This window comes from Trachemys scripta, chromosome 1, assembly GCF_013100865.1.
Source record: "Trachemys scripta elegans isolate TJP31775 chromosome 1, CAS_Tse_1.0, whole genome shotgun sequence".
Classification (NCBI taxonomy): domain Eukaryota; kingdom Metazoa; phylum Chordata; order Testudines; family Emydidae; genus Trachemys; species Trachemys scripta.
In genome coordinates, this window is record NC_048298.1 from 91,106,094 (window position 1) to 91,134,085 (window position 27,992).

The following is a 27,992-nucleotide window of genomic DNA, read 5'->3' on the forward strand; positions in this document are numbered from 1 at the left end:
CTGTACTCCCCCACCTCTGGCTAATACAGGTCTATTCCCTATAGTATTTGCTCCAGTGCTCCATTCAATCCATTTTTTAAATGAGTCAAGTCACCGGGGGTAGGATCCACAAAGTTACTTAAGTGCCTAAGTCTGGGATATTGATGCCTAAGTCACAGTTTTAGGCTCTGCTACGTCCACAAAATCCTGCCAAACACTGTAGGCACCTAAATTCACTCGGTGCCTTAATTTGCAGGGTAAAAGTTCCTTAGGTGCTTAAGTTTCTGCCTCTGGATATGCGCACTGCTGCCTCACACTAGCTGTCTGGGTGCCTATGTCCTCCCTAGGCCCCAGAGTGATTCACATACTGGGGGAAGACAGGCATTCAGCCACCTAAATTGCACAGGGCTCAATCCAGTAGGTGTGCTGCTTACCAGATCCGGTCCCATTCAAGATGAGGAGTAGGAGGAGGTGGTGCTGCCCACTTAATAACTTTTAGTCTAGTGGTTAGCCCACTCACCTGGGAGGTAGGAGACCCAGGGGCAGCCAGTCCTCCTGCTCCAGTCATTATTAATTGTTCCACTGTGAATAAGCTTCAGCAGGAGAGGCTGAGGGAGCCTCATATCTGGCCTACCCATAGCTTAGTGGTTAGGATTTGAATGGGGGGCTCCCTTCTCCCCCACTGTCAGAGAGGGGGGAATTGAACCTGGATCTCCCACATCCCAAGCAAGTGGACTAACCACTGGGCTAAAGTTATAGGGTGTGTAGGGCTACCTCCTCCTCCAGACATACTGTGTGGCGCAAGGCAGGCACCTAACTCATTGCCACAAGAAATGCTTTAGATGCCTGAGCTGCCTGACTCCAGGCAGTGTCCCCCCATTTGTGGATAACTAAGCAGAGATAGGCACTTTCTTAGCACACACCCTTCTCCTTAGCATCCCCCATTGGCTAGCTTAGGTTGCTCCCTACCTAGCATGTTGGCTTTTATGGGTCATGAACTAAGGTGCCTCTTTCTCCCTATTCATTGTATAGGAGTTTAGACCTCTAACTCAGGCTTTCTGTGTCAGCTGAAATCAGGAAGAACAAGCACTCTTGCAGGCAGGGGAAAACATGCATCTCACAAGATCTCCAGCCCCTTTCATTCTTGGACCAAAGAACAACACTCTGAACAATTCCTTCCCCTCCTTGGTGTTTACACCTTTCATATACTTGAAGAGAATTATCATATCTTCATTAGGATCCTCCCTCAGGAAAGCATTAAACTTTGGCAAATCTAGACATATTTAGGTAGTTTAAGTCTTTTCTCATAAGTCAAATTCCTCCAAAACCAAACACACAAATAAAATCTGCTTTGTTACCTTTGCAAAACCTTTTACCCCTCTTCTAATTAAGCTCAAAGCTGAAGCAACATCTGATGGTTTGTTTTACTACTGCCCAGACCAGGGTAATAGTTCGTGTGCTAAGGGAAGAGACTGAGAGCGTATTTACTTTTAAATTAAGGATAATTGGTGTCACAAGTTTTCACTGAGAATTCCGATACCCAAATTTTAGAACCTCGGGGAAGATAAGTTATTTCATTTATATTTGAACTACTTAAGAATTTAATTCCTTGGTAACTAGTGACCAATTTGGGAAGAATATAGAGAAATGCATGTTTAGAACATCCTATTGGAGGCTGCTTCTCCAGGGGAATTGTGGCTTCTTGCTCTCCTTTTGTCTCTGTTAATGTTGACTGTGGCTTTTATACCTGAAAACCCTCATCATCCTAATGGGCCAAATTCAAAGGTGACAAATGGTGTAGCAGGTTACATGTTGGTAAGTCAGTGTAAACTGGTTGAAGTGGATGAACTTACACTCCAACAGGGCAGAAAGAGAGGGTGTAGCAAGAAAAGCAAGGAACAGGAGAGTGTAGGGGTAACAAGATGGTCTGCCCCTTTAAGAGTCAGGGGGCCTGGGACCAGCCAGCCTTGTTCTATTATCACACCCAGCTGGGAAGGGGGCAGGAGATCCCTATAAAGGGCTGAGAGAGCTCAGGGAGAGCTGTGGGATGGGGGTTAGCTCCTTTGAGTGGCCCTGGAGCAGAGAGAGGCAGGCAGAATGAAAGGCCTGTATGGATAATTGTTGGTTAGCAAAATAACTTTGTCTTGTGTTTCTTTGTGATTTTTTGCTTGAATTAATAAACCATGCCCTGAGGGAAGCGCCTGAAAGAGATCTGGACATGGTGCTGATTCCTTCCTGGGCTGGGGAGACAGGCCAACAGTTTACAGTAAAATAAAACAAGGAGAGCCATCCAGCTACTGGCATCCAAAAGCTAGACCTCATCACACTCCTGTACAAGTTCCAACACTCAAGCATGCCAACATACACAGTGATACCCCCCTCCTGCATCCATGTGATGACAAGATGCCACATGGATGGCTCCTCACATGGCACATCTACACTCATGCTGGCACCCACCCACCAAGAGGACACACAGACCCTCAGGCACCCACCAAATGGGGCTGGATCCACAGCCCATTGCAGCCAATGGGAGTCTTTCCACTGACATCACTGGGCTCTGGGTCAGGCACATAAACAACCTTGGCAGAGTTTGATTTTTGACCATATAATTTTGACTGAAAAGATCAAGGTTTATTTTAAAGCGTTTTTAATTTTTATCAATGTAAATGTTCACAAATGCAGGAATTTGGGAGTGGGGTCAGATCATTATTTAATGACAGTTGATGCTGCAATTCAAAAAGTTAAAGTTTTATAAACTGTGAAAACACAATTTGTCAACATCATGTGTCACCAAATACACAAAGTAAATATCCTTAAATCAACAGATCAGACCTGTTTTTACTGTCAATTTGCTAGTCCCTTTATAGAAAGCCCAATTCAAAAGTCTAAATCATTTAATAAGGTCTCAAGCACCATTTTCTTACTTTGCCTGTCTATACATTTTAATTCTTATTTGATGGAAACATGTTCTCATTGATTTGTGCAGGTACAGTAAAATCAACATTTACCAATAAAAACCTAATCCTTCCAATCCTACCCATAGACATCTCCCAGACTCCCGAATACATGTTATCCTGAGAAGGCTGCCTGGGGGCTGCTATGATTTTATTTAATTGTTTTTAGGTTACCGGTGTGCATGGCACTTCAGTAATGTTGGCGAGAGTAGGAACATGTGTACTTCTGCTTTATATTTCTGGGTCTAGTTATTTACCTTTAATACATTTTTAAAGGAAGAAAGCAATTAGTTTTAGCCTCAGAGACCCACAACCCCACTAATGTGTCTAATATTTTGAAACGTTCAACACCTCCCAGAAGACAAAACCTTTTCCTATTTGATACGGCAATAAAGAAAAGAAGAGGTAATAGAACAAACCTCTTATGACAAGTTTCAGAGTAACAGCCGTGTTAGTCTGTATCCGCAAAAAGAAGAACAGGAGTACTTGTGGCACCTTAGAGACTAACAAATTTATTAGAGCATAAGCTTTCGTGGACTACAGCCCACTTCTTCGGATGCATATAGAATGGAACATATAATGAGGAGATATATATACACACATACAGAGAGCATAAACAGGTGGGAGTTGTCTTACCAACTCTGAGAGGCCAATTAATTAAGAGAAAAAAAACTTTTGAAGTGATAATCAAGCTAGCCGAGTACAGACAGTGTGATAAGAAGTGTGAGAGTACTTACAAGGGGAGATAGAGTCAACGTTTGTAATGGCTCAGCCATTCCCAGTCCTTATTCAAACCGGAGTTGATTGTGTCTAGTTTGCATATCAATTCTAGCTCTGCAGTCTCTCTTTGGAGTCTGTTTTTGAAGTTTTTCTGTTGTAATATAGCCACCCGCAGGTCTGTCACTGAATGACCAGACAGGTTAAAGTGTTCTCCCACTGGTTTTTGAGTATTTTGATTCCTGATGTCAGATTTGTGTCCATTAATTCTTTTGCGTAGAGACTGTCCGGTTTGGCCAATGTACATGGCAGAGGGGCATTGCTGGCACATGATGGCATATATCACATTGGTAGATGTGCAGGTGAACGAGCCCCTGATGGTATGGCTGATGTGATTAGGTCCTATGATGATGTCACTTGAATAGATATGTTGACAGAGTTGGCATCGGGGTTTGTTACAAGGATAGGTTCCTGGGTTAGTGGTTTTGTTCAGTGATGTGTGGTTGCTGGTGAGTATTTGCTGTACTCGGCTAGCTTGATTATCACTTCAAAAGTTTTTTTTCTCTTAATTAATTGGCCTCTCAGAGTTGGTAAGACAACTCCCACCTGTTTATGCTCTCTGTATGTGTGTATATATATCTCCTCATTATATGTTCCATTCTATATGCATCCGAAGAAGTGGGCTGTAAACCTCTTATGGGTTCTTGTTGGCAGCTCTTAGCTGTCGCTTTAAAATTATTCTTATTGTACGATTCCCCACCTCCACCCCCTTGTAGGGTTGACAACCCTCCAGGACTGTCCCGGAGTCTCCAGGAATTAAAGATTAATCTTCAATTAAAGATTATGCCATGTGATGAAACCAACCAAAATTGGCAACCCTACTCCCTTGCTTAAAGAAATGTGTTTAACAGCCCAGGCTGGGGGGGGGGGGGGGGCGGGGGGGCACGTGGTGGATTCTGGGCGTGGGGCCCCAATCCATGAAGTGGCAGCCCCTGTTTGCCCAGGGAGGGGGCTATGCCAGCTCCCAGCTGGGGTGGGGGATTCTGAGGGTTGTTTTGCTCTCCAGCAGCAGCTCTAGGGCTGGTTCTCTTCTCTTTCCCCTCTCACGCCTCGGAGCGCGCAAGTCAGGCAGCCCCGGCAGCAGGCTGCGCTCCCCGCCCGGCGCCGCAAGGGTGCGGGGAAGGGCGAGGAGGGATCCGGAGGGGCAGAGTCAGTGACGTGCCCACCAGCCCCCCGCCCCCCAGCCGGAGACACTCGGCGCCGCGCTGGTTCAGGCGGCACAAGGCAGCCGGGGGCTCCTCAGGCAGCGCCCGCTCCGCCTCGCGCTCTCCCGCTCCCCCGCCCGCCATCCCGCCTTGTTTTCTCCTGGCCGGGGCCCCCCTCGCAGCTGCCACCCTGAAGTTTCTGGCCGTGCTCCTGGCCGCAGGGATGCTCGCTTTCCTTGGTGCAATCATTTGCATCATCGCGAGCGTCCACCCTGCGGCCAGCCCCGCCGGAGCTCTCCGGGGTGCTGACAATGACTCCAGCGCCGCCGCCGCCCTGCTGCCGGCCTCCGCCGCCGACAAGGGGCCGGGCGCTCTCCACGGAGCCGGGCAGAGCTTCTCGGGCGGCCCCCAGGACTCCCTGCTGGAGCTGCTCTCCAGCAGCGCCCGGCCCCGCCAGCAGCAGCAGCACCACCAGCAGCTCTTCAGCCGCTTCCTCTGCACGCCGCTGCCGGCCGAGTGCCCCTCCGACAGCCCCCCGCCGGGGGACGGCCCCGCGCCCGCCGAGGACCTCTTCTTCCTGCACGCCGCGGCCGAGCAGCTGAGGCAGACGGCGCTGCAGCAGAAGGACCAGATCCTGAGCGACCAGGAGACCATCCGCGAGCTGACGGGCAAGCTGAGCCAGTGCGAGAGCGGGCTGGAGCTGAGCTTCCAGGACAGCGCCTCTCTCTGGGGCGGGCCCCGGAAAGACACCATGGGCGACCTGCCCTGGGACTCGCCAGCCATGGTCCAGGAGCTGGAGGATGCTGTCCGGTCGCTGAAAGACAGGATCGACAAGATAGAGGCAAGGCGTGAACCCCCCCCCCCCGCCGATCTCCCCTCTTCCCCCTTCTCCCCTTCCTCCCCACTCTGTGCCCCTCAGCCTTTCAGCTCCTACGGCTGAGCCTTCTCCTTCCCCCCTTTGCACGGCCCTCGCCAGGGTTTTCCTAGATTGCCAGTGGCGGGACGGGGGGGGGGGCGGTTAGTGTATTTGAATATTTCATATAATTAAATCAGAAATGTAATGTACTCTGGTAAATCAGACCCAGCCTGGCAAGCCCTGACTGTTGGCTCTGGGAAGTAAGTAGTGTGTGTCTGTGTGTGGGTGGTGGTGGTGAAATGGGGACACAGTATAATGGATTGAATATATATGTGTGTGTGTTTGATTCCTTGCTACCTTTTCTCTGGTTTCTCCCTTCTCTTTGATGTGAGCTTTCATATGATAAATAGCATTTGTTTAAATAAAATAAGTAGCTCTCATAGAATCCACAGATGGAAATTATAGGGATATTGTGTGTGTGTATATATATATAGATAAATTTATAATATATATACATAATATATATAATACATAGAAATGGATATTTCATGCCCTCCTTTCACACTTCCAGATGCCCTACCAATGTCGGATTGTTCCCCACAGAATATTCGCAGCCTAGTTTTAATTGACTCTCAGGAGATGGGGCTTTCATCACTTCCCTTCAAAGACTATTACTTATGTAAAAGATCTTAGGACATTTTATAGGTATCCATTGAAACATTTTGTAGACATCTCTTCTCCATAAATGGGGACATGTATCCCTTTCAACTCCACCGTCAAGTTTATTTTGAACCCATGTCTCCATTCCCCACATATCAATACTATTAATTACTCAGGGCTACAGCAGGCCACCAGTGCTCCCACAGAGTAGTATCTCACTTTGCCCATAGTCCTATTGGTGTGGGTGAGGGTAGCAGCATGGGGTTAGTAGGGCTAGATTCTGCTGCCTTCGCACATAATGAGTATTCCTTACTTATCAAGTTATGTCACTGATTGTAATGGGACTGCTTGCAGAGGAAGGCTCTGTACTATTCAGTGGGAGCAAGGTGGCAGAATATGCCCCTAATTATTACATTAATAACAATAATGAATATTCCTTACATAAGAAATAATGAATTATGAAAGTGAGGCCATGGACATTTTTGTTTACACTCAAGAAATGGCCCTGTGTCATTTTCTGCTTGCCTACAGTGCTATTACTCTTCCTGTCCCTCCTTTGGGGTCACTGCCCGTGTTTCAGTCTCCAGTCTGGTTACAAGTGGATGAAAGCGAGCCTTACCTAAAGACATACAACAGCTGTTCCCCTGGGTGGGTAGGTGTGGGAGGGTCTGTGTGTGGAAACTGAATTCTCATGTTGTTAGTGGCTGGTGGCAATCTCAGAGATGATATACACCTTTGCAAAGTGAGTTAAATGTCTCTTTTCTTTCTGGGATGCCCTCTGGCTAGATCTTGAGCTGGGAGATACTGATGGATTTGTGTACCTTCAAGGGGTGAAATCCTGGCCCTACTGAAGTCCATGACTTTGGTGAGGTCAGGATTTTACCCAAGGAGTGTAGCATGTCATCTGGGTACACTGTGAGGAGACATGTTTCTTATAGTAAATAAAGTGTTGCCCCTTCCCTGTGGAATGAGCATGGGTTTGCCACTCAGAACCCAAGGATCTCCCAAGATCTGTATGGATCTCAGGAGATCTGCCAGAGGCCAGGGCCATCTGTATAGAAACCTGGGTGTCGTGACTGACTCCATGGCCCACTGATCCCCCTATCTGGATCCCTGGCAAGGGATTTCCCCACCCATTTCTATCTATGAATGAAATGGGGGCTCTCAGCATGGGAGAGTGAGGTGGGGAGAATGAAAAGTTAACCCAGGCTGATGTCAGAGCCTGTCCGGACTCACCTCTCCACACCAAAGTCTCTCAACCCCTGGAGAGCTCTTAGTGGATTGGGGGGAGGGAAGAAGAGTGTGCCATGAAGACAGTTCATCGTCTTCCACATGGGAAGGGGGAGAGCTATATGTTGGGGGAATCCTATAAGCATAGAATCTAGAGATGGGTGGATGGGGATGATCCCTCTCCCAGAGACACTGTCATCAGGGATAACTTTCTACATGCAAGAAAGAGAGAAAAGGAGAGAAACACACTTAGGCACATACAGTTAAAGAGAGAGGCTGATACACACACAGAGAGAAAGAACTAACATAACACATGTAGCCACTCAGATTATCCATGCAACAGATCGGCAGAAAAACACAAGAAGAGATAGAGACAAACAAAGATACAGGGAGAGACAGATATGCAGGAAGATGGATGGCGAGACAAAGAGAGAGGCAAGTGCACACACATAGGAAAAGACTGTGAAACACGCATGGAATTACAGATCCACATGGACATGCAGAGTGAGAAGAACTAGTGAGCTCCCAGAGAACAACATGCACACAGAGGAGAGAAAGAGGCACACATAGGAACAGAGGGAAAGACTGTCACACACATGGTGCGAGACAGACACACCAAGGGACAGAGACACACATGCAAGGAGACAAAGACCCATCTAGAGAGAGAGCCAGATAAACCATACCCATAGAAACCTCCCAGAATGGAGAGACACATGGGCAGAGGGTCAGAAAGATGCAAAGACTGAGTGAGAGAAACACAAACACAACTGGACACAAACATAGAGGAGTAGAGAGGAAAAGTCTCTCTCTCTCTCTCTCTCTCTCTCTCACACACACACACACACACACACACACACACACACACACACACACAGAAGGACAGTACAACACACAGAAACCCAGAAAGAGTGAGTATACATGATGATGGGTGTACATTACATTTCATCTCATTGATCATCATGAGATGACAAAGTGGGTAATGTGATGCCTTTTAGCTGTACCATTATGTGCCAAAACATAAGTCACAATTCTTTGATTCCAAAAAGCAGCTCTCCATTTCAGGAGATGGTGGGGTGTTGTATAATATATGAGCTATTTTGACCTGTTTCCTGTGATTTCAAATGACAGTTTCAAGGGATGGTCTAGACAGTATTTGGTCCTGCCATGAGGGCAGGGGTCTGGACTCGATGGCCTCTCGAGGTCCCTTCCAATCCTAGAATCTATGAATCTATGAGGGGCAAGGTGAGGGAAGGTACTGTCATTGGGGGACCTTCCTTCTTCTGTTTCTTTATTTCTATTTGCACTGACATAGTAAAGAGAGGGAGACAGATATGTACAGAGAGGGCCAAATTCTGCTCTCAGTTGCACCAGTGAAACTTGAATAGCTTCAGTGAGTATACAAATGAAAGCAGCATTTTGCAGAGACACACAAACATGTAAAAGTATCCACTTGATGATATGAGACTAATATCAATGCATCAAAGGATGGTGGCAAGTGGACCAAGAGTGTGCTCTGTATTGTACCTTCTGGGAGTCAAGAGTGTTTATACTTTGCAATAAATTCTCAGCACCTCACAGACCCCGGCCAAGGGATCAAGCAATTGAGTAAATAGGGTAGTATGTCACAGACAGGTTGGGATAAGGCTTCCCTCGCTCTAGCCTGAAAACCATGTCAGTTAGAACTTACTGTATGTGATGGCTAATATAATATTAAACCCTAGAAGTCAGAGGTGGAGACAGTCTATTAGATTACATCTAATCTCCGTGCTGCAAGGCTGTCACCTGTAGCATACTATCCAGTTGTTTGTCTGATGCAGTACGAAATGTCGGAAGCTATTGAGCTTCTCCACTTCCCCTGGGGGAGGCTATTCCACATTCTGAGATTTCACTGTTACTAGAGAGCCCACACAAGGGGCTTGCACTTGGTCACACATAATAATGGGGGGAGGGATAGCTCGGTGGTTTGAGCATTGGCCTCCTAAACCCAGGGTTGTGAGTTCAATCCTTGAGGGGGCCACTTAGGGATCTGGGGCAGAAAATTGGTCCTGCTAGTGAAGACAGGGGACTGGACTCAATGACCTTTCAAGGTCCCTTCCAGCTCTATTAGATAGGTATATCTCCATAATTAGGGTGAGCAGATGTCCTGTTTTTAAAGGGACAGTCCTGTATTTAAGCCCTCCTGCAGGTGTCCCAACTTTTTCTTAAAAATGGGCAAATTGTCTTGTATTTTCTGTCTCCCCCCTCCCCCGTCAGTATTGGCGGGTCCTGCTGCTGGCCGGATCCCTGCTTGCCAGCCGCCCGCCTACCAGCAGTGAGTGGGGGCGGTCCAGTGGCCAACGATGGAGGTGGGTGTGCAAAACTGGTGGTGGGGCAAAGATGCAGCGCGTGGGGCCGGCTGCTCCCCCTGCTGGTCCATCAGCGCAGCCCCTGCTGCATGCCAGTTCTGGGCCAGCAGGGCCCTGCCCCCCAGCCTGTTTCTGGCAGGCGCTGGCTGCAAGCTGTGAGCTGCAGTGGCTGGTAAGTGAGGGCAGGCGCCATGCAGTGACTGGTTACATGTCGCCTCTTCTGCCAACCCATCGGCCCTTTATGTGCTTCCCTTCTCGCTGTCCTCTCCCTGCTTTGCCCCTTCACCTTCCCAACCCCGCTGCTCTTCCATTTCCTCCACGGCAGGACGCGTCCCACTCCCAGCGCTGTGCTGAGAACCAGCCCCTGATCAGAGCACTCAGCTCACCAACAGCCTGGCCAGCAGGCTCCTTCCTTCCCCCACTGCCTCTTGCTGGACCAGTGCCCCAGGAAAGCCCAAGACCCTCTGGCCCGGGGCACTGGCCAGAAGGAGCTAAGCCCTGCATGTGCCAAAGCCCTGCACAGCTCTGACATGGGGAAGACTCTCCGCCCCTCAGCTAAGCTCTGGATTGGTGGCAGGGGGAGGGGTAAAGCAATTTCTGGCCCGCTCACGCCCCGACCCTGCCGGCTCCAGAGCAGCCCCCAGGGCAGGGGCTTAGCATCCTCTTCATCCCCTCCCCATGCCCCCACGCCCCAGGGAGCGCGGGATTGCTCTGTCCCCCCAGGCACCCTCCTCTGCTGAGCCATCTCTCTCTGGCCGGGTTCACTGAAGCCCCTGCAGTCAGGTTCCCTGGGTCCTGGTGCACAGTGCATCCTTAGGGCTTAACCCCTTCCGGCCCGCACTGTAGCCGGGGGACAGGAGGCAGCTGGGTTATGTCGGTGGCCAGCAGCAGCCTGGAGGTGTTAGCTGCCTTTATACTGTGCGTGCAGGAAGGGACAAGCTGCTTCCAGCCACATGAGAGGAGGTGAGGGGAGAGAAGAGCCCTGCAAAGACACAGGCCAGATCACCCCTTCCCCCCTCCCTGCCACCCCTGCGGCTGAAAGCAGCTCCCATCCCTGCCCTCCTGCACAGTGTGGAAAGGCTGCTGCTGGCCACATTCTGGTGTGAACCCTGGCAGAAATCTGGGGAGGGAGGCAGGTGACCCTGCATGCCCCCACCCCATCTGTTGCCTCGGGAAGATGCGACGCCAGATACCAGGACAGGCAGATCCGTCCCGGGGGCCCAGCCAGGCATGGAGGGTGGAGAGCACTGGGCAGGGAGGGGTGGGTCAGTTGGTCACCCCCCCCTCCGTGTACGGGAGTGAGTGTATGTCACCCCGCCCCATGTGCGTGGGGGAGGTAAGGGTATGCATGTTTCCCCTCCCCGTGTAAACCCTAAAGCCTTAAAGATAAGGTAAATAAAAAGAATCCAACTAAGCAGTATTTCTTTTTAACAGGGGCTCAGTCAACTTGATGTTAATATGAACATTTGTACAATTGATTGCCATTGAACTCGCTTGAATACGAGTAATTTTACCAGGTGTCCTGTATTCAGCATAGGGAAATATGGTCACCCTACACCTAATACAAGACAAAACATCCCATTATGAAGCAGAAAAATGATAGTCCCTCTTGACACAGCTTTATTAGTCAGCCTCTAAAATACTGCATTCAATTTTTGGCACCTGATGCCAAGAAGAGGGCAGAGGAAGAGGAAGATGTCAGCAACTTGGAGGAAGTAACCAGAATTATTGGGAATGGGAATGATTGATCAAAGAAGGAAGATTAAAAGAGCTGAGCACATAACAGACCACAAGCATTTGAAAGGTGTTGCTTTTAAGGAGGGGGAGGAATTGTTCAGTGTGGGTGTCACTAGGAGCAATAGGATAGAATTGAGCAAAGGGTAAACTTCACCTGAATCTTACGAAACATTCCCTAAGGGCAAGATTTCTTAGCCTGTGGAACAGTCTCCCAAGGAAAGTAATGGAAGCCCCAGAAAGTTGGCACTTTTAGATAGGATTGGACAAAGCACTAGAGGATAAACTGTATGGGGAATATTCTGTACTAGTTGGAGATGAGGGGGGGTTGACCTAATATGTCTCTTCTAATTGTAATTTCTATGCGTTTCCATCCAGATTGTGGTGCTGGGTTGTGTCTCTGCACCTCAGCTTCCAGTTTTATTTGCTTTCTGCTAAGGATTTTTTTAAAGATAAAAATTCTGTGTGTGTGTGTGGGAGGGGGATATAGTGGGGGGAAAGGGTCAATTGGTGGGGATATGTCATGGCAGAAGTCTTTCTTTGGGACTGACAGTGCTCTTGGAACTGAATAAGGCATAGAAAAAGAGCTGTTCCCTGCCGTCAGGAGCTTAGGGTATGTCCAGACTACTCGCCGGATTGGCAGGTAGCGATCTATCTATCGGGGATCGATATATTGCGTCTCATCTAGACGCGATATATCGATCCCCGAATGCGCTTCCGCCGACTCTGGAATTCCACCAGGGCGAGCGGCGGTAGCGGAGTCGACAGGGGAGCCGAGGCCGTCAATCCCGCGCTGTGAGGACGGGAGGTAAGTCGAAATAAGATACGTCGACTTCAGCTATGCTATTCCCGTAGCTGAAGTTGCGTATCTTACATCAACTTCCCCCCCACCCCCCAGTGTAGACCAGGCCATAGTCTCAATAGACAGACAAAACCAAATGCACTGAGAGACTCATAGGAAGGTTCTGTCTTAGAGCATCTATCTGGTAACAAGCACATTCAGTGACAGTCTTTTTATTGCCATGGGTTAACATTTGCAGGTTTTGCAGGAGAAGTGAGTTTTGGGAGGGATTTGAAAGAAGATTATTAATATAATCTGAATGCTGTTAGTGTGGCTGTCAGACATAACAGGATTTATTGGCGCTTTAAAAACCCCTATTAAGTAGTTTCATTCTTAATTTTTTTTAAAGTGATTTAGCTGTGGTTAGACAGGCTGGCTTGATAATCCTGGAGGCTGGAATCCCGTATCCTCAAAGAACAGGGGCACAACTGACAGAAGCAGTAACACTTCCCAGGCACACCACCCTCAGCAACTGTGCACCCCGGTCGCTCTGGAGAGACCCCTACCAGCTGAGGGTATCCTTGGGCCTTTCAGTCCCCAGCCTTCCTGCTGAGAGTGCAGATGGAGAAGAGGAGAACAGCGTCAGTTGTGTTGGATTTGTGTGTGGAATGTGGACACCTGTCCACTAGCGAATGGAATGGGTTACTTCACTCATTTCACCTAGGCCATTAGACAGCCGTTGTCAGATGGGAACAGCTCTTCCGGCACTACCAACCTCAGACTAAATTCAAACTGATGCCTAGAGATAAAATCTTCTATAACCAATTCCTTAATCCCTCTAGCCATTCAGTCTGCCAAGCGAGTCTTCCTTTCTTCTTCCTGTGCAGTATGTTTTTCTCATTTTCTCACGTTCTCTCCATGTCTCTGTAGACACGCACACATACCTATGCGTGGGCATATATTCTTGGCTTGCAAAGCCAGTGATGCCAGAGGCACCAGTTACATTATTTTAATTTCAGCCCCAAATTTAAGAGAGAACAATTGACCTTAACCCAATTTTCTGCTTTCAGTCTGTGGAGCCTTCTCCACTGCTACACCCATCTGAGATGGGTAAAGGAGGAAGGGAAACGGACAGGCCAATCTAGAGTTTTATAAGGGGACTAATCCTTATTAAACCACAATACTATTCTATACTAAACACCCAGTAACTGCCATATCATTGTTTTTAAACTGTAATGTTTTGGCCCATTACATAAATTACTAGCGTACCTTTGGCTAAGGAAATCTGCTATGGAGAGAAACAGGCACATCCATCCCATTTCAGTTCATGGAAAACCAGAGACATTGGGCCTCTAATCAGGAAAAAAAGATCCTAAGTGGACAAAGCCTATTATGTCACATCTGGTCCACTCTCCACCCCCACCTCCACTGTAAGGTGGTTCTCTACATCTACGGTACATCCCTTGTGGCTTTGTCTTGGTGAGTTTTTAGTGACTTCAGCAGCAGGGCTTTCTACCTCTTCCCTGAGAGACTGGTCCACAGTCTAACAAGCCTCTCTGATAGGAATGGTTTCTTGTCATTCATATGGAGCAAGTGTATTGAGGCAGTGCCCAGCCCCAGGCTGCAGAGTGGCTGTGGAAAGGCTGTGCTCAGGCTAATGCAGTCCTAAAGCTGCAGTAGCACCTGTGGCCATCTCCAGGGGGGAGAGGAGGAGGGCGGGGGGGAATCCACGTAGGAGCAGAATCTCTTTTGCTATGTGTACGTACAGTGCCTACTAAAATGGAGCCCTAATCTCAGCTGGAGCCTCTAGGTCCTACTGTAATAACAAGAATTCTCCAGCCCCATTTTTTCCACAAACCACTTCAATCCCACCTGCCCCCTGCATGCCAGTGTGCATGGGTCCCCACAAAGCTGAGCTCCCTTTATGGACCTCTGCCACACCCCCTTGCACAGTGGAACCACAATGGTGTTGCTTCCAGAGGAGTCTCTGCAAAGACAGGAGGAGGACTGGTCCCATGGCTCCCAAGCTGATGCAATCTAGATTGAGAGGTTTCACATGAGTATATGGGGCATTCGTCCTTGGTCCTGTCCTCTTTATCTTAGCAGTTAAGGTGAACATATTGGAGGGAAGGGATGGGAGGGGGGAAATTGTAACAAAATCAGTGGGAACAGATTTTGTAATGCATTAGCTAAATGAGGGGCTTTGATCTCCTTATATAAATGAAAGTGCATTTGCTTAACAATGAATAAAAACCAATCAAGTCCCAGATTCACAGACTCACAGATTGCCAAGGTGTTGGCTTCTCCCCCATCCCCGCTCCAGACGTTGACATTTAACGTGACTAATATTAACTGGCAAATTTCAATCTTTTTGTTGGTTTGGCAGCACAAAAGCATAACGAAGCCCCCGCTGCCCACCCCCTTGCTGCCCTCGCTTTGGCAGATGGGAAGCGCTGAGCTCAATGAACAGCTTTTCAGAATTCGTTCCGTATATTCCCTCCTCCCAAAAGGTCAGTGGTAAATAACATCAGTGCAGCAGTTATGGCTTTGAAGTAATTTGGTTTGAGGGGAAAGGTGCTAGATTGGCAGCCCTGGAAACTGAAATCTCCATCACAGGCACAGCTCAGCCGGCGGCAGTGAACATTTCCAGCACACCAATGTATCTCAATGCTGACTCTAGGGGAAGCCTTTAGGTTTGATGTGGGGAGTTCAGTCTCTGTGGCTCTGTCAATCCTGGGCCTCTCTGGTGAGCTGGGATGATGGCTTTGTGCTGTGAAAATCTGTCCCACTAGGAAGGGGATTGAAACACCCTTCAGCTAATTCTGCACAAGCCACTGAACACATGTCAGGAGGTTTTTATTTCCTGGTCCACTGGCCTGGGACCAGACTGGAACTGCTGACCTGGAGGCGAAAGGCTGCGTGAACCATTCACCATCCAATCGTTTGGCAAATACATTTTTGTCTCTTCCCCCAAAGAGTGAGGCTAACATGATAGTTCCAGGGAGAGCTGTAAATGATGTCCTCATACTCCAGAAACCTCCTGACTTGCTTCCCACCTGGGCCAAGCAGTTTCCTTATAGGAATAGCCAGACAGATCCCACTAGTCAATCCCGGCTGCTCCTTACCCTCCCCTAGGAGATGAGCTAACCCTGAGGAGCCTGTCCAAAAATCATGCTCCTTGCTGACAACCCCAGGCATGCACCAAATTTTGAGGTGCAGGAGCCCTTGCTGGCACCTCCCAACCTAGCACAAACCTTCCCATCTGCCTGACCCCCCCACCTCTACGTGAAAGGTAATCTAGAGCAGAATCCTCTCGAACACTCCCAGGGACAAGCACCTTCATCCAAAACCCCGACCAGCTTCTGAAGCCCTCTCTCCTTGCAGTGCCAAACTGACCCTCTCACAGCTTCTGAAATCTTCCCTCCCCGCTCTCCAGAGACAAACCCTCTCCCAGCTGCCAAAACCTTACTTTCTGCTCCACAGTGACAGTTTCCATTGTCTCCTGCCCAGTTGCCAAGCCCTTCCCACCCACCCCTTATTTCTGTTGCTTTCTGAAGTTGTCTGGGGCTCCGCAGGTCTGATTTTGCACTGGCCCCTGCTAGGTTGGTTGATGTTCTCTGCTAGAGAAATGGATTGACATTCCTACTGTCCCTTTCAGTCAGCACACAGGGAAAGTGGTGACAAGTGAATGTTCTGTGTGCGGGCACGTTACGCTGGCTCATCATCCCATACGCTGACAGTGCCAGAGCCAATACTGCAGTCTTGTTCTCCTCAGATCGGATACAAGAGCATCTTTGTGGCCCTTCCAGGAATCAGTGGAGTCAGGGGAGGGAGGGGGAGGAACAGATAAACCGAGATAGAAAGATCAATACAGAAAGAGAGAGAAAAGGTAGGGGAGAGAGACAAAAATAATTAGCGAGAGAATGTGGAATGAAGGGAGCTAGAGAAAGAGAGAAAAGTTTCAGAGAGAAATGGAGGAAGCTGCCAGAAGAAAGAAAAGACATTACAGAGAAAGAAAGAAAAGAAGGAAAAGAAAGAAAAGGCAGTCAGTCAGAGGGAACAAGGAAAAGAAACAAACCTTTATTAATCAATGTAGGGCAGATTGTCATGATGCTAACAATGGTGACAAGAGCTAGTCCTCTTTTCTATTAACAGATGGAGCTGAACATGAAAACAGGGACTTGGCATTTAAATCCAGAGCTAGAACAATCGAAGGGTGTAGCAGACAGTATCTCTGCAGCCTTTGTAATATCCAAGCAGCCTAAATGGATTAGAAAAGCCCTCAAAATCCGCAGCAACAGTAATAGTAAATAAATAAATAAAAGCTAAAACCAACAGGGAGCACAAGTAAATAACCCCACCAAAACAAAGCAGGGCGCCCCACACACAAACCTGATCATAAATTATTCCTCTCATGGGCACGTAAATGACTCCTTCAGCTTTCCCTCCTCTCCATCCATCCCACTTCCCTGCTGTTCCTTTCCTCAGCTTTCTCTTCTCCTTTCTGTGTCTTTATCAATGTGTCATTTTGCCCCCACAAAAAGCACCATGTGCCCAATGGGGAGTAACTAGAAGTAATGGCACAAAATTGAGCAAAGGGAAAATGTGACTGGAGATCAGGAAATGTGTTCCTAACAGTGAGAACTTCAAAGCCCGTAGAATAATCTCCCAAGGAAAGTGGTGGGAGCCCTGTTGTTTGGGACAATTAAAGCTAGAATGGAAATACCACCAGGGAATAGATTTTAGAAGACAATTCTGCATTGGCTGGTGGCAGGGGGTGAACCTAGATAGCATAATAGATCTCTTTTATCTTTAATGCTTACAATTCTATGACTGTAATTGCAATTAAAGCATCTTTTGCCCTGAAGGAGGCCAGGATAGAGAAGTACTCAGCAGGCAGTTGACTAAAGAGAGAATTCACCCCCCTCTAACCATCACCTCTTTACTGATGGAGCATTTTCTTGTTAATTCATCTGTATTCTAAAAGTATGTTCTATGCCTCATTTTACCCACAGTGGGGATGTTTTTTCCCTTGATAGAATAACCAGAGAAGTGATGTAGTTTGTGATGTTTTTTTTTTAAATGATTATTATTCAAAAAGAGGTTCCGTTGTCACTGGCTTAGCTTAAAAAGCCCAGCAGAGGCAGCCGATCTTCTCTCACCTACCAGGTTGCTAGGAAGTCCATCTCTCTGCATGAGTCTTTGCCTGAAAGTCTTGGAATTGTTGCTCTATTATTAATTCTATTATTATTAATGCAAAGAAGATGAGAAAGACAGATGTTCACCAGTAGCCCTCGCTGCTTTTTCTCAGGAAATAGATTGTGTGGAATATGCCTTCCTGATCCTAGACCATCCCAGTTCACCATTCCAGAGAAAGGAGACACACCCAACACACCGAAGGGCAGGATTCCATGCTGATTTCTGATCTGAGAGGAGACAGATCTTTGACCTAGCAGAACAAGGCATAGCAAGATCCAGTGGTTGGAGAATGAAGTCAGACAAATTTAGACTAGAAATAAGGTCGACATTTTTAACAGTGAGGGTAATTAACCAGTGAATAAATTACCAAGGAATGCGGTGGATTCGCCATCACTTGAAGTCTTTAAATCAAGACTGGTTATCTTTCTCTCAAATGAAAGTTATGAGCTTGATTCAGGAATTACTGGGTGAGGTTCTCTGGCTTGTGTTTTGCAGGCGGTCATACTATTTGACCATGAAGGTTCCTCCTGGCCTTAAACTCAATGAATCTAATGATTGACTAAGGTGACCTGCAAAACTTAATATTAAAAAGAGCTCGTGCCCTTTCTTTGCTTCTTTTGGATCAGAGCTGGTTGGCAAATTTCTGACCAAACATTTTTTCATCAGAATTTGCTGATTCACCGAGTCAAAATATTTTGCCAGGTAGGTTTCAAAACTGCCTCGTTTACCGGCAGATTGCCCCCTCCTGGCTCCTCAGCAACCTGCCTGCTGGACTGCCCAGGGCAGGAGACCCCAATACTTCCTGGGTCTGCAGCTTCAGGGTAGCTTGCCAGACTGCCTTGGGGCTGGGAAGCCCAGGGTTTCCAGAGCCCATGGCTCCATGGCTTTACACAAGTCAGACTGCCCCAGGGTAGAGGCTTCATTTGCAAAGAATTTCAAAATGTTGGGTTTTCATTCCTAATTGGAATGAAACCAGATTTCAAAGTATCAAAATCCTGTGTGAAAGGGGATTCCCTTTTTCCCCCCCAGCTCTATTGATGATGAATAAAGAAGGCCTGAAAGGGTGTGTGAGAGAGGTTTCTGCTTGTTTGTTTACATTAAAAGTTCAGGCCTTGTCTGCCCTGGAAAACTCTTGAACTAGTGACTTCACACAGCCAATAGAGAGGAGAAGGAGATTTTAGTCCGACTGTTTAAAAACCCTTTGGACCAGACCATCAACTGAAGAGCTGGCTCTATAATTTTAGTTTGTTTATCTGGACACTTACATCACTCCTACGACTAGTGCAGATTTTGATGAAGGAACATCCTTGTTAAAGTTTCAACACCACCCAACACTTCAGTCAAGGTCTGAGAGCTCACAACATACATGATCTGAGACCTGCAAGAGCTCCTGCACCAAAGCCTGGAAGGGGGGCAAAGAATGCTGAACACTGATCTCCCTTTGAGGGGAAAAAGCCCATGTGTGGATTAACTACATGAAGAAGCTGTTCTAGCCACCACTAACTGAAGGGAGCAGGAGTGAGGAAATGCAATATGTACCTGAGGACACTAGCGAGAGCTGGTAGGAGGAGAAGGAGGTGGAGGCGCTGTTCCATTTGTATAGGTTTGCTTGAATGGAGTCCACTTTAACCCTGCAGCCTGTTTGCTTATTTCAATCAAATTACACAGAGCTGCTTTGTTTTAAATTTCCGGGCGTGCTAATGAGTTCTTTTGTTGCTGCTTTGCTTGAATAGCTCCTATTCCAAGTCTGTGCTTCCCTTGGTAGTTAGTTTTGTTGCCAGCAGTGGGAAGGCTGCATGCAAGACATTCCCAGATAGGGTCTCCTACCAGTTTAAACCTTCCAGTTAGACTCCTAGACAGGGGGCCTCTCAGAGTTCCCTCCCCACTCTGAACTCTGGGGTACAGATGTGGGGACCCACATGAAAGACCCCCTAAGCATATATTCCACCAGCTTAGGTTAAAACTTCCCTAATACACAAATTCCTTTCCTTGTCCTTGGACGGTATTGCTGCCACTACCAAGTGATTTAAACAAACATTCAGGGAGGGGCCAATTGGAGCCCTATCCCCCCCAAAAAAAAATATCCCCCCAAGCCCCTTCACTCCTTTTCCTGGGGAGGCTTGAGAATAATATACCAACCATTAGGTTAACAAAGTGAGCACAGACCAAATCCCTGGTTTTTAGGACACTGAAAATCAATCAGGTTCTTAAAAGAAGAATTTTATTTAAAAAAAAGTAAAAGAATCACACCTGCAAAATCAGGATGGAAGATAACTTTACAGGGTAAATAAAAAGTTTTAAAACCAAGAGGATTCCCCTCTGATTCTGCTTCCCAGTTACAAAACAGACAATGCCAGTTATTCCCCGCTAGGGAACCAGAAGTGCTGCTGGCAGTGATAATAGGAATCAGTCAGAAATCTACTTTTGCTGGCCTTTGCAGAAGCTTCTAGTCTGTGAAAATACAGGAAGCCACCACCCTGTGACAGTTTCCAATGAAGCAAAGCAGGAAATGGAGAATTTTCTCTGGATCCCTTTCTTAGCCCACATAGTAGTGGGGTGCCTGTTGGCAGTGCAGTCTGGGCTCAGACCAAGCCAGTTTGCAGTAGAACAGCCTGAAGGCCCATCAGTTTCCTTAACATCTAAGCAGGGTGGAAGGAAAATAGCTTGTTTAAAAGTTTTTTTCTGTTGATGACAAATGGATTTTTGAACAGTGTGAAAAATGTGTTTGAAATGGTTCCAGGAAGGAAAAAAATCATTCTGAGTCATTTGGTTGATGAAGTTGAAAATTACACATACACAAAAATTAAAACAAATTCATTTAATTCAAAATATGTATAGAAAGTAGATCCCTTTTTTTTCAACCAGCTCTACATTGAAACTCTCATTGAACATTAACATTCAGTTTCTAGGCTTTAGGGCTGTGGAAGAGACCTTCAGAACACAGACCCAGTGCAGTCTGGAGTGAAATAATAATAATGCTATCTATGGGGAGGTGGTGTGGACTAGTGGTTAGAGCACTGGACAGGGACTCAGGAAACCTGAGTTCTATTCCCAGCTCTGCTGGGTGACTTGGGTAAGTCACTTCACCTCTCTGTGCCTCCATTTCCCCATCTGTAAAATGGAGACAGTTACATAAAGTGCTTTGAGATCTATTGATGAAGAGCATTAGACATTGCGGCTGCTGCTATGTTGCAAATGCTGCCCCAATCCTGTCACCACTGATGGTCTTAAGTACAGTGGAACTAATTCCTGTGGGTTCCACTGTCATGCTGTGTGTCAGGTGGGTGGAAGGCAGACATGTATGGTGACCCTATGTCAAGGTAGAGGTGCAGTGAAGTGGCCTGGGGATGCATAGGAATTGCGAGACCATCTACCCCAGTATCTTGTCTCTGACCACCAGCAGCAGCAGATGCTTCAGAGGAAGGTGCAGGAACCCCGTAGATTCACACTGCATGCCCAGGGGTCTCATCCCCTATCACAGCCCTGCAGAGGAGCAGCTTTGGCCCAACCCACCACATGGTGTGTACAGAGATTCCTTTTCCATTCCTTTCTGCTCATTGATCCTATACACAAAGCAGACTTTTGGTCTTGAGAGTGGCATTAAGAGCTCCTGTTCCGGTCACTGCAGGGTTGATTCTAACCCTAAAGATGTCAGTTTCAGTTATGAACTCTTTCATGTCTCATCCTTTTATCAGACCTCTAGCTACTCTGAGATTGTGGGTGGAGTTGGGGATTTTTGGTGGGGCGTGGATAGGGCTTCACCACTCCCCCTGCCGTAACCTATCCCCAGTCAGACCTCAGAGCACAGCAACTGAAAGAGCTAGCACATGGCCTGGTATAATGGAGCCTGTTTTATTGTGAGGAAAAGATTTGCTTGGGCATCAGAATTATACCCCAAATTTTTCCAAAAGGGCCAAAGGATCCTTAACTGGACAAGCCACTGGAGAGGGGCAGAAGCGACATTGCTGTAACGTCTCACTAGAGACGGGTGGAAGGGACTTTCATGTAATGCTTCATTGGAGGTGGGTGGAAGGTGCTCAGGTTAATATCCCAGCTGGTCAGTTAATGGTATTTTGTGTCCTTCCTCTCTCTAGCCTAGGTCTGTAACAGGAATTATCAATTGAGGGATGTCTCAGTAACGAAGGTTTTTCCAACCATCAATACTTCTTGCAAATCCAACTCTAAAAGAGGCAGGAGGCTTCGATGGAAAAGCAGGACAGATGTACATGTGTATAAAAACAGACCAATACGCCATAGGCAGGGGTGGGGCAGGCAGGCAGAGATGGATTGGTTACATGTAAACAGACAAACTAGGTGGGTGAGGAAACTGTGCTCCAGACGCCTGGAAAGAGAGCAAGAGACAGAGTCAGGGTTTGATCTTTCAGGTCAGTTCTCCTGCCCCGGCACATTTTCCTTCCTTGCCTGCCACTTTGAGCCGATATCAGTGCTCACCTGAGCTGGTCGTACTCCCAAATGCCCTCTCCCCAAGTCATTAACTAAGCAGTGATTATCCAGAAGCCTTGAGTGCCATGACCTCATCTCAGGCCAGCTCTGGGGGGCAAAGGCTGAGCATCACAGCTGTTCAACTTCTTTCCCACCCGACCCCGCGTCTTAGGAGAGCCTAAGCTTAACATAGCAGGAGGGGTACATGGGGGAAATAAAAGAAGGTTGTTTCTCTGGGGGAAGAGAATGGGAGATAGCATGAAGCAACTCCTCAATTCCACATGGTCAGGAGGAGGGCTGGAACGGGAAGAGGGTGGAAGGTGACCACAGTTAGCCACACACACATACAGACACCCCGGCCCTGGCATAAGTAGCCTTGAGAGGATTTGTGAAGCCCAGCACAAAGGGAGGCAGAGAGTGTAAGCTAGTCCAGGGAAGAGCTGATATTTGAGGGGGAATGCATCCCGGCAGCAGCCACCTCACCTTCCCCACGCTGGCGTTAAGAGCAGGAGGCATGTGGGATGGTGTCGAGGACTGACTCCCACGGCACCATCTGCCATCACCAAACTGATTACATAGAGGAGGCAGTACATTTTAGGCTAAGACAATACCCTGCCCTCGCAAACAACATCACCTGGGGATGGGTTTGAATCGGACGGTTTCTCTGGCTGAACTGACCCCTTCTGCCAGAATGGGCAGGGTCATAGACAAACGCTGTGCAGCAGGGCCCCCAAAGGGCAACACCTTTTCATTCAGCTCTCCCCTCTCACCCCAGCTTCCACCACCATGGGGTAATACCATCCCCTTCTCCTGCTGACCTGGTGTCCACAAGGAGCCTGCAGGATGATGGTTGGGTCTTTTGAAAGTGCTGTAACATCTTGGGACATCCCCTCAATGTTCCTGACCAGGATTTTGCAATAGCCAAACCAGAGCCTGCCTCAAAGAATCCTATGCAGGTTATATTCTGCGCCTGGTCCGTGGGAAGGTAGGACTTCGGGAGTTTGGGGTGTGGACACCTGTGCAGCACAGGCATGATCTGTAAATCTCAGTGCTGGGATTTAAACTCCCAGTAACCGGAGACACTGTAAGTGTGGCCACTACACCCCAAGTTTCTGTTATACAAGTTAATACACACCCTGGTGGGGAGCTTTACCAGCTGGGGCCTTATCTCCTGTCACAGGTCCTCCCCCCACTTTGCCATGTACTACCTGCTGTGACCTCACACACAACCACACAGAGAGAGCAGCGACTGAGCTGAGCTAAGAGGATTACAGCTCCACTTTGTGATGTTACAATGACAGTCGCCTGAAAGTCGGAGATGAGAGTGGCAGGGAGGGGACCTCTGATCTTTCGTTGCTCAGCCCCAGCCACCGTTATAGACTCAGAGCCTTTTAAGGTCAGAAAGGACCATTGTGATCATCTAGTCAGACCCCCTGCACATCGCAGACCACAGAACATTGCCCACCCACTCCTGTGATAGACCCTCTAACCTCTGGCTGAGTTACTGGAGTCCTCAAATCATGATTTAAAGACTTCAAGTTACAGCAGATTCACCATTTATACCAGTTTAAACCAGCAAGTGACCCATGCCCTGCGCTGAAGAGGAAGGCAAAAACCCCCCAGAGTCTCTGCCAATCTGACCCTGGAGAAAATTCCTTATGGCGATTTGTTGGACCCTGAGCATGTGGGCAAGACCCACCAGCCAGACACCTGGGAAAGAATTCTCTGAAGTAACTCAGAGCCCTTCCTATCTAGTGTCCAATCCCTGGCCATTGGGAAAATCCTCACAAAATTTCCAGTCACAGCCCCATGGTGATGGTCTCCTGAGAAAGTTTGTCCAGGGAGAGAACGGACGTCCGTGGAAGTCCCTTTCTCTATTCAACCCCAAGGTAACAGGGAAGGATCATGAAGGGTAACCAGTTGACATGCTTAATGTCAGAGATGTTTGTAATGAAACTAATGGAGTCTCTTAAAGGTGAGGTTCAAATTTAGATGGAGGCTCCTAAAGGTGAGGGTCACATGAAGACTGAGGGCCTTAAAGACCAACCACTTTGACTTGGAAGTCCAATGCTTTATCCCCAGGTGTCTCTGAAGTGATGGTGCTAGATAATTTGTTTTCATCTTTGTGATTATGTTTATCCCTGATTTTTGTCTTTCTTCCTTTCCCTCTCCCCTCCCCGTTCTCCACCTCTCTTCCTGAGTGCAGCAGGAGCTCCCAGCACGAGCCAACATCTCCACCTCCTCCTCCCCTGTGCTGACCCGAGATGTGCTCCACACCAAGATGGAGGAGATAGAGGAGCAGCTCCTCTCCAAGATACTGTCTCTGGAGAAAGAACGCTCCTCCGTTACCAGCAACAATGACCAGCAGCAACAAGAGGTGGAGAAGGAGCTGAGCGTTCTCCAGAGCCGAGTTTCTGAGTTGGAACAGGGTCAGTACTGGTAGGGGAGAGTCTGATTAAACCATGATATGCTCCTGGCTGATTCAAAAAATCCTACCCTCCATCTGCCAGCTATGCACATGTGGGTGCCTCACTGTTCTTAATCAGAAGGAAGGGTAGATACTTTGGGCTAGAAATGAAATACCATGTCACTTTAATGATTATTTATCAGTGTACAAATAAGTGGAAACACAGCCTGTGGCTAAGGAGATTACAATCTAACCTGGACTCGGGCCAGGTTCAGATATAGGGCACAGAGTCTGAAGGGCCAGATATGGAGCGGTGAGGGTGTTCTTTCAAATCTCTCCTATGCACTGTGCTCACTGCGCTATTGCTGCTGGGCCTGTCTGATTTCACCAGGCCCTTTCAATGCGGCCTTGTCTAGCCCACGAAACAGAACTGCCGCTGACAGTGGCTGTTAACAGTTGCAGCTGAGTTGGTGCTGTACATGGGGGCAGGATGGTGCTGAGCTGCAAGTGCTGTCAGTGGCCCTTGTCAGCGAGGGTTCTATTCTGTAGGGTTGATTTTAGTGTTGGGTTGGTTTAATTCTCAGTGTTTCTATGGGACAGTCCCACTGTTACTCACCTGTAGCCCTGTTTCTTTTCCCCCTCTTCTTTCTTCACTCAAGAGCACCCAGGAGCACCAGACTTTAACCCTCCAGATGCCTACAAGGTGACCATCCCCGTACGGACCAACTACATGTACGCACGCATGAAGAAGAGCCTGCCGGAGCTTTTCTCCTTCACAGTCTGCATGTGGCTGAAGTCCAAAGCCTCCTCAGGGCTGGGCACTCCTTTCTCCTATTCTGCTCCCGGGCAAGCCAACGAGATTGTGCTGATGGAGTGGGGACACAATCCCATGGAGCTGCTCATCAACGACAAGGTCAGGAGGGGTTAGAGCCTCTGAGGTGGGCGCATAGGCGTGTATGCCACCCTTTCCTGTGGGTGAGGGGGGAAGGAGCCTCCCACCCTACTCCCAGTGATGGGGATTACCTCCATGCTTCCCCTTGTCCTGGAGAGGGGAGAGGCGTGTCTACCAGACCATGTTGTTTCTAACTCAGACACCTTATCTACCCACCCCTGCTCTTCCCTTCTCCCTGCTCCCTCCCCCTCCCTTTTCCTACCTTTCCCTTCCTCTCTTATTTGCCTCCTTTCTTTTTCCCCTCTCTCCACCTCCTTCCTCCTGAGGGGATCCTCATCTTTCCAGGCACAGTCCTGAGGATCTATCCCCCCCCCAACCTAACATCTCCCTTTCCCCTCTGCACTATCCCTGAACATCAGGCTGCTGTGTGTCAGAGCCAGTGGGAGAAGGTCTGTGCAGGACTCCTGACATGCTGCTGCAAGTGACTGCTGGGAGAGATTGTCTCACAACATCCCAAGGCTGCACTGTGGGTTGTAAGGCAGCCCCATGACATTCCTGGTTTGGTTTGTTTTTTTTTTTAAGGTTGCCCAGCTGCCCCTGAATCTGAAGGATGGGACATGGCACCACATCTGCATCGCTTGGACCACCCGGGATGGCGTATGGTGGGCATATGAGGATGGTGAGCAGCGTGGGTCCAGTGAGAACCTGGCCGCCTGGCATCCCATCAAACCCCACGGGGTAATAATCCTGGGCCAGGAGCAGGTGGGTTGCAGTTGCTGCGTCATCTTGGGAACAATTAACCTGGTGTCTGGGGAATATGCACAGCCTTTGGGGTATTTGTAAACCTCAAAAGCAGAAAACTCGTGTCCCCTCTAGCACTCTCCCCGGACTGCAGCTACCACCCTATCTGGAGTTGGTCAGAATAGCTCCTCAGCTGATCAGAGGGACCATTGTTGACTGATGCAGTGTCCACCTCCCACAGCCTCTCCTCAGGGGTGGTGGTGGGGTGGGGACTGAGGATACTGCCTGTGTCAGCCCTACACAGCAAGAGCTTGGGTTCTCTTTGGAATCCCCTCCCTGATTGCTTCCAGGCCAAAGCTCAGTTATAGTCCCCAGATGGTTGTAGAGCACCTGGGAGTTTGGGTGGGAGTTCGCTTGGCAATGCTGTATTCAGCCTTCAGCCATTGTGTGTGTTTACAGTAACAGCCCCTACGGATCACACACACAGCCTGGGAAAGGGGATCCTCCAGAAGAGAAATCTGAGATAGTCAGGAATAGTGCAGTGGCCATATTCATTCACTGTATTCACTTTACCCTTGTCTGTCTCTCTCTCACTTTCTCTCCATGTTTCTCTCTCTTTCATTTGTTCACTCTTGCCATTTAATCTCCTTTGTTTTTTCTCCATTTCTGTCTGTTTCTTCTTTTCCCCTCTCTATTTCACCTCTTCTCTCCTCTCACTTTTCCTTTTTCTCCCTCTCTCTTTCCCTCCCCCTCATTTCATTTGTATGTCTCTCATTCACTGTCTCTCCCTCTCACTTTCTACCTTTTCCCTGTTAATGGGCTGATACCCCCCACCCTCAATGTGCTGGTGCAGGATACGTTGGGCGGGCGATTTGACGCGACCCAGGCCTTTGTCGGCGAGATAGCTCAGTTCAACATATGGGACCATATCCTGACACCCACCGAGATCCTAGGCCTGGCCAACTGCACCTCCCACCTGCAAGGCAACGTGATCCAGTGGGACGACGAACTAGTGGAGGTCCTTGGGGGCGCCACCAAGTGGAGCTTCGAGATGTGTGAGGAGAGGATGAAGGCCTGAGAAGCCCCCCCACCCATGGAAAGGAGAATGACAGCGACGTCCCCTGCCTCCACACCACCTAAGGAACGAGGCGTCAGGGATCCCCTTTTTCCCAAATAGAAACATCTTGAGTTCTGAATCCACGCGGGGAGGAAGGTGGGAGGGGCAAGAAAACCATCTGAACTCAAAGAAATTTGACGCTGTTTGTTTTATTGTGCCAGTTAAGGCCTATTTGACTCATAACAAGTAAGTGGCAAGGTCCTCCACCAACCATCCATACAATGGCACCACCAGGGGGCTGCTCTGGTGTGGTGATGGGGGAGCCATAGGTACACTGGGAACTCCCGAGCCAACATTTCCCCTCTCTGCACATCCTGTTGCTAGCATCGCCAGTCTGGGGTGGGTATTGGGTGGAACTGAAAGGCCGTAGAGCCTAGCTGGGGGTCACTGGTCCTGGGGAAGTCATTGGCTGACTGGGAACACCCAAGCTAATATTTCTCTGATCACTCCATATTCCACTGGGAGTGTCACAGTGATAAACCCTCCTCCAGATATTAGCTCCATGGTCTTGCCAGCTGGGATTCCCCCCGTCTCCTATAGCTACTAACACCTGAGTTCCACAGAGGACTTAACAGGTTTTGTTCATTTCCTCTTGCCACAAATGGGCCAAACTCATCCTGGGTTTAATGCTTTAAGGCTGAGTTTCTCACAGCTGCCTAGGGGCATTTGGACGTTCAAATCCAGTGGTTCTCAAACTTTTGTACTGGTGACCCCTTTCACACAGCAAGCCTC

General features: G+C 48.4%; 1 protein-coding gene across 1 annotated transcript in view; it reads left to right on the forward strand.

Moving 5' to 3' along the window:
• NPTXR (neuronal pentraxin receptor) overlaps positions 1-27,231 on the forward strand; it is a 49,828-nt gene extending 22,597 nt beyond the window's left edge. The window contains exons 2-6 of the mRNA XM_034791896.1: positions 4,717-5,696; positions 24,310-24,532; positions 25,170-25,423; positions 25,985-26,164; positions 26,997-27,231. Of these exons, the coding sequence (XP_034647787.1) occupies positions 4,717-5,696; positions 24,310-24,532; positions 25,170-25,423; positions 25,985-26,164; positions 26,997-27,221 (1,862 nt within the window). The 3' untranslated portion in view covers positions 27,222-27,231. The remainder of the gene's footprint in view (positions 1-4,716; positions 5,697-24,309; positions 24,533-25,169; positions 25,424-25,984; positions 26,165-26,996) is intronic.
• Positions 27,232-27,992: the final 761 nt, after the last annotated feature.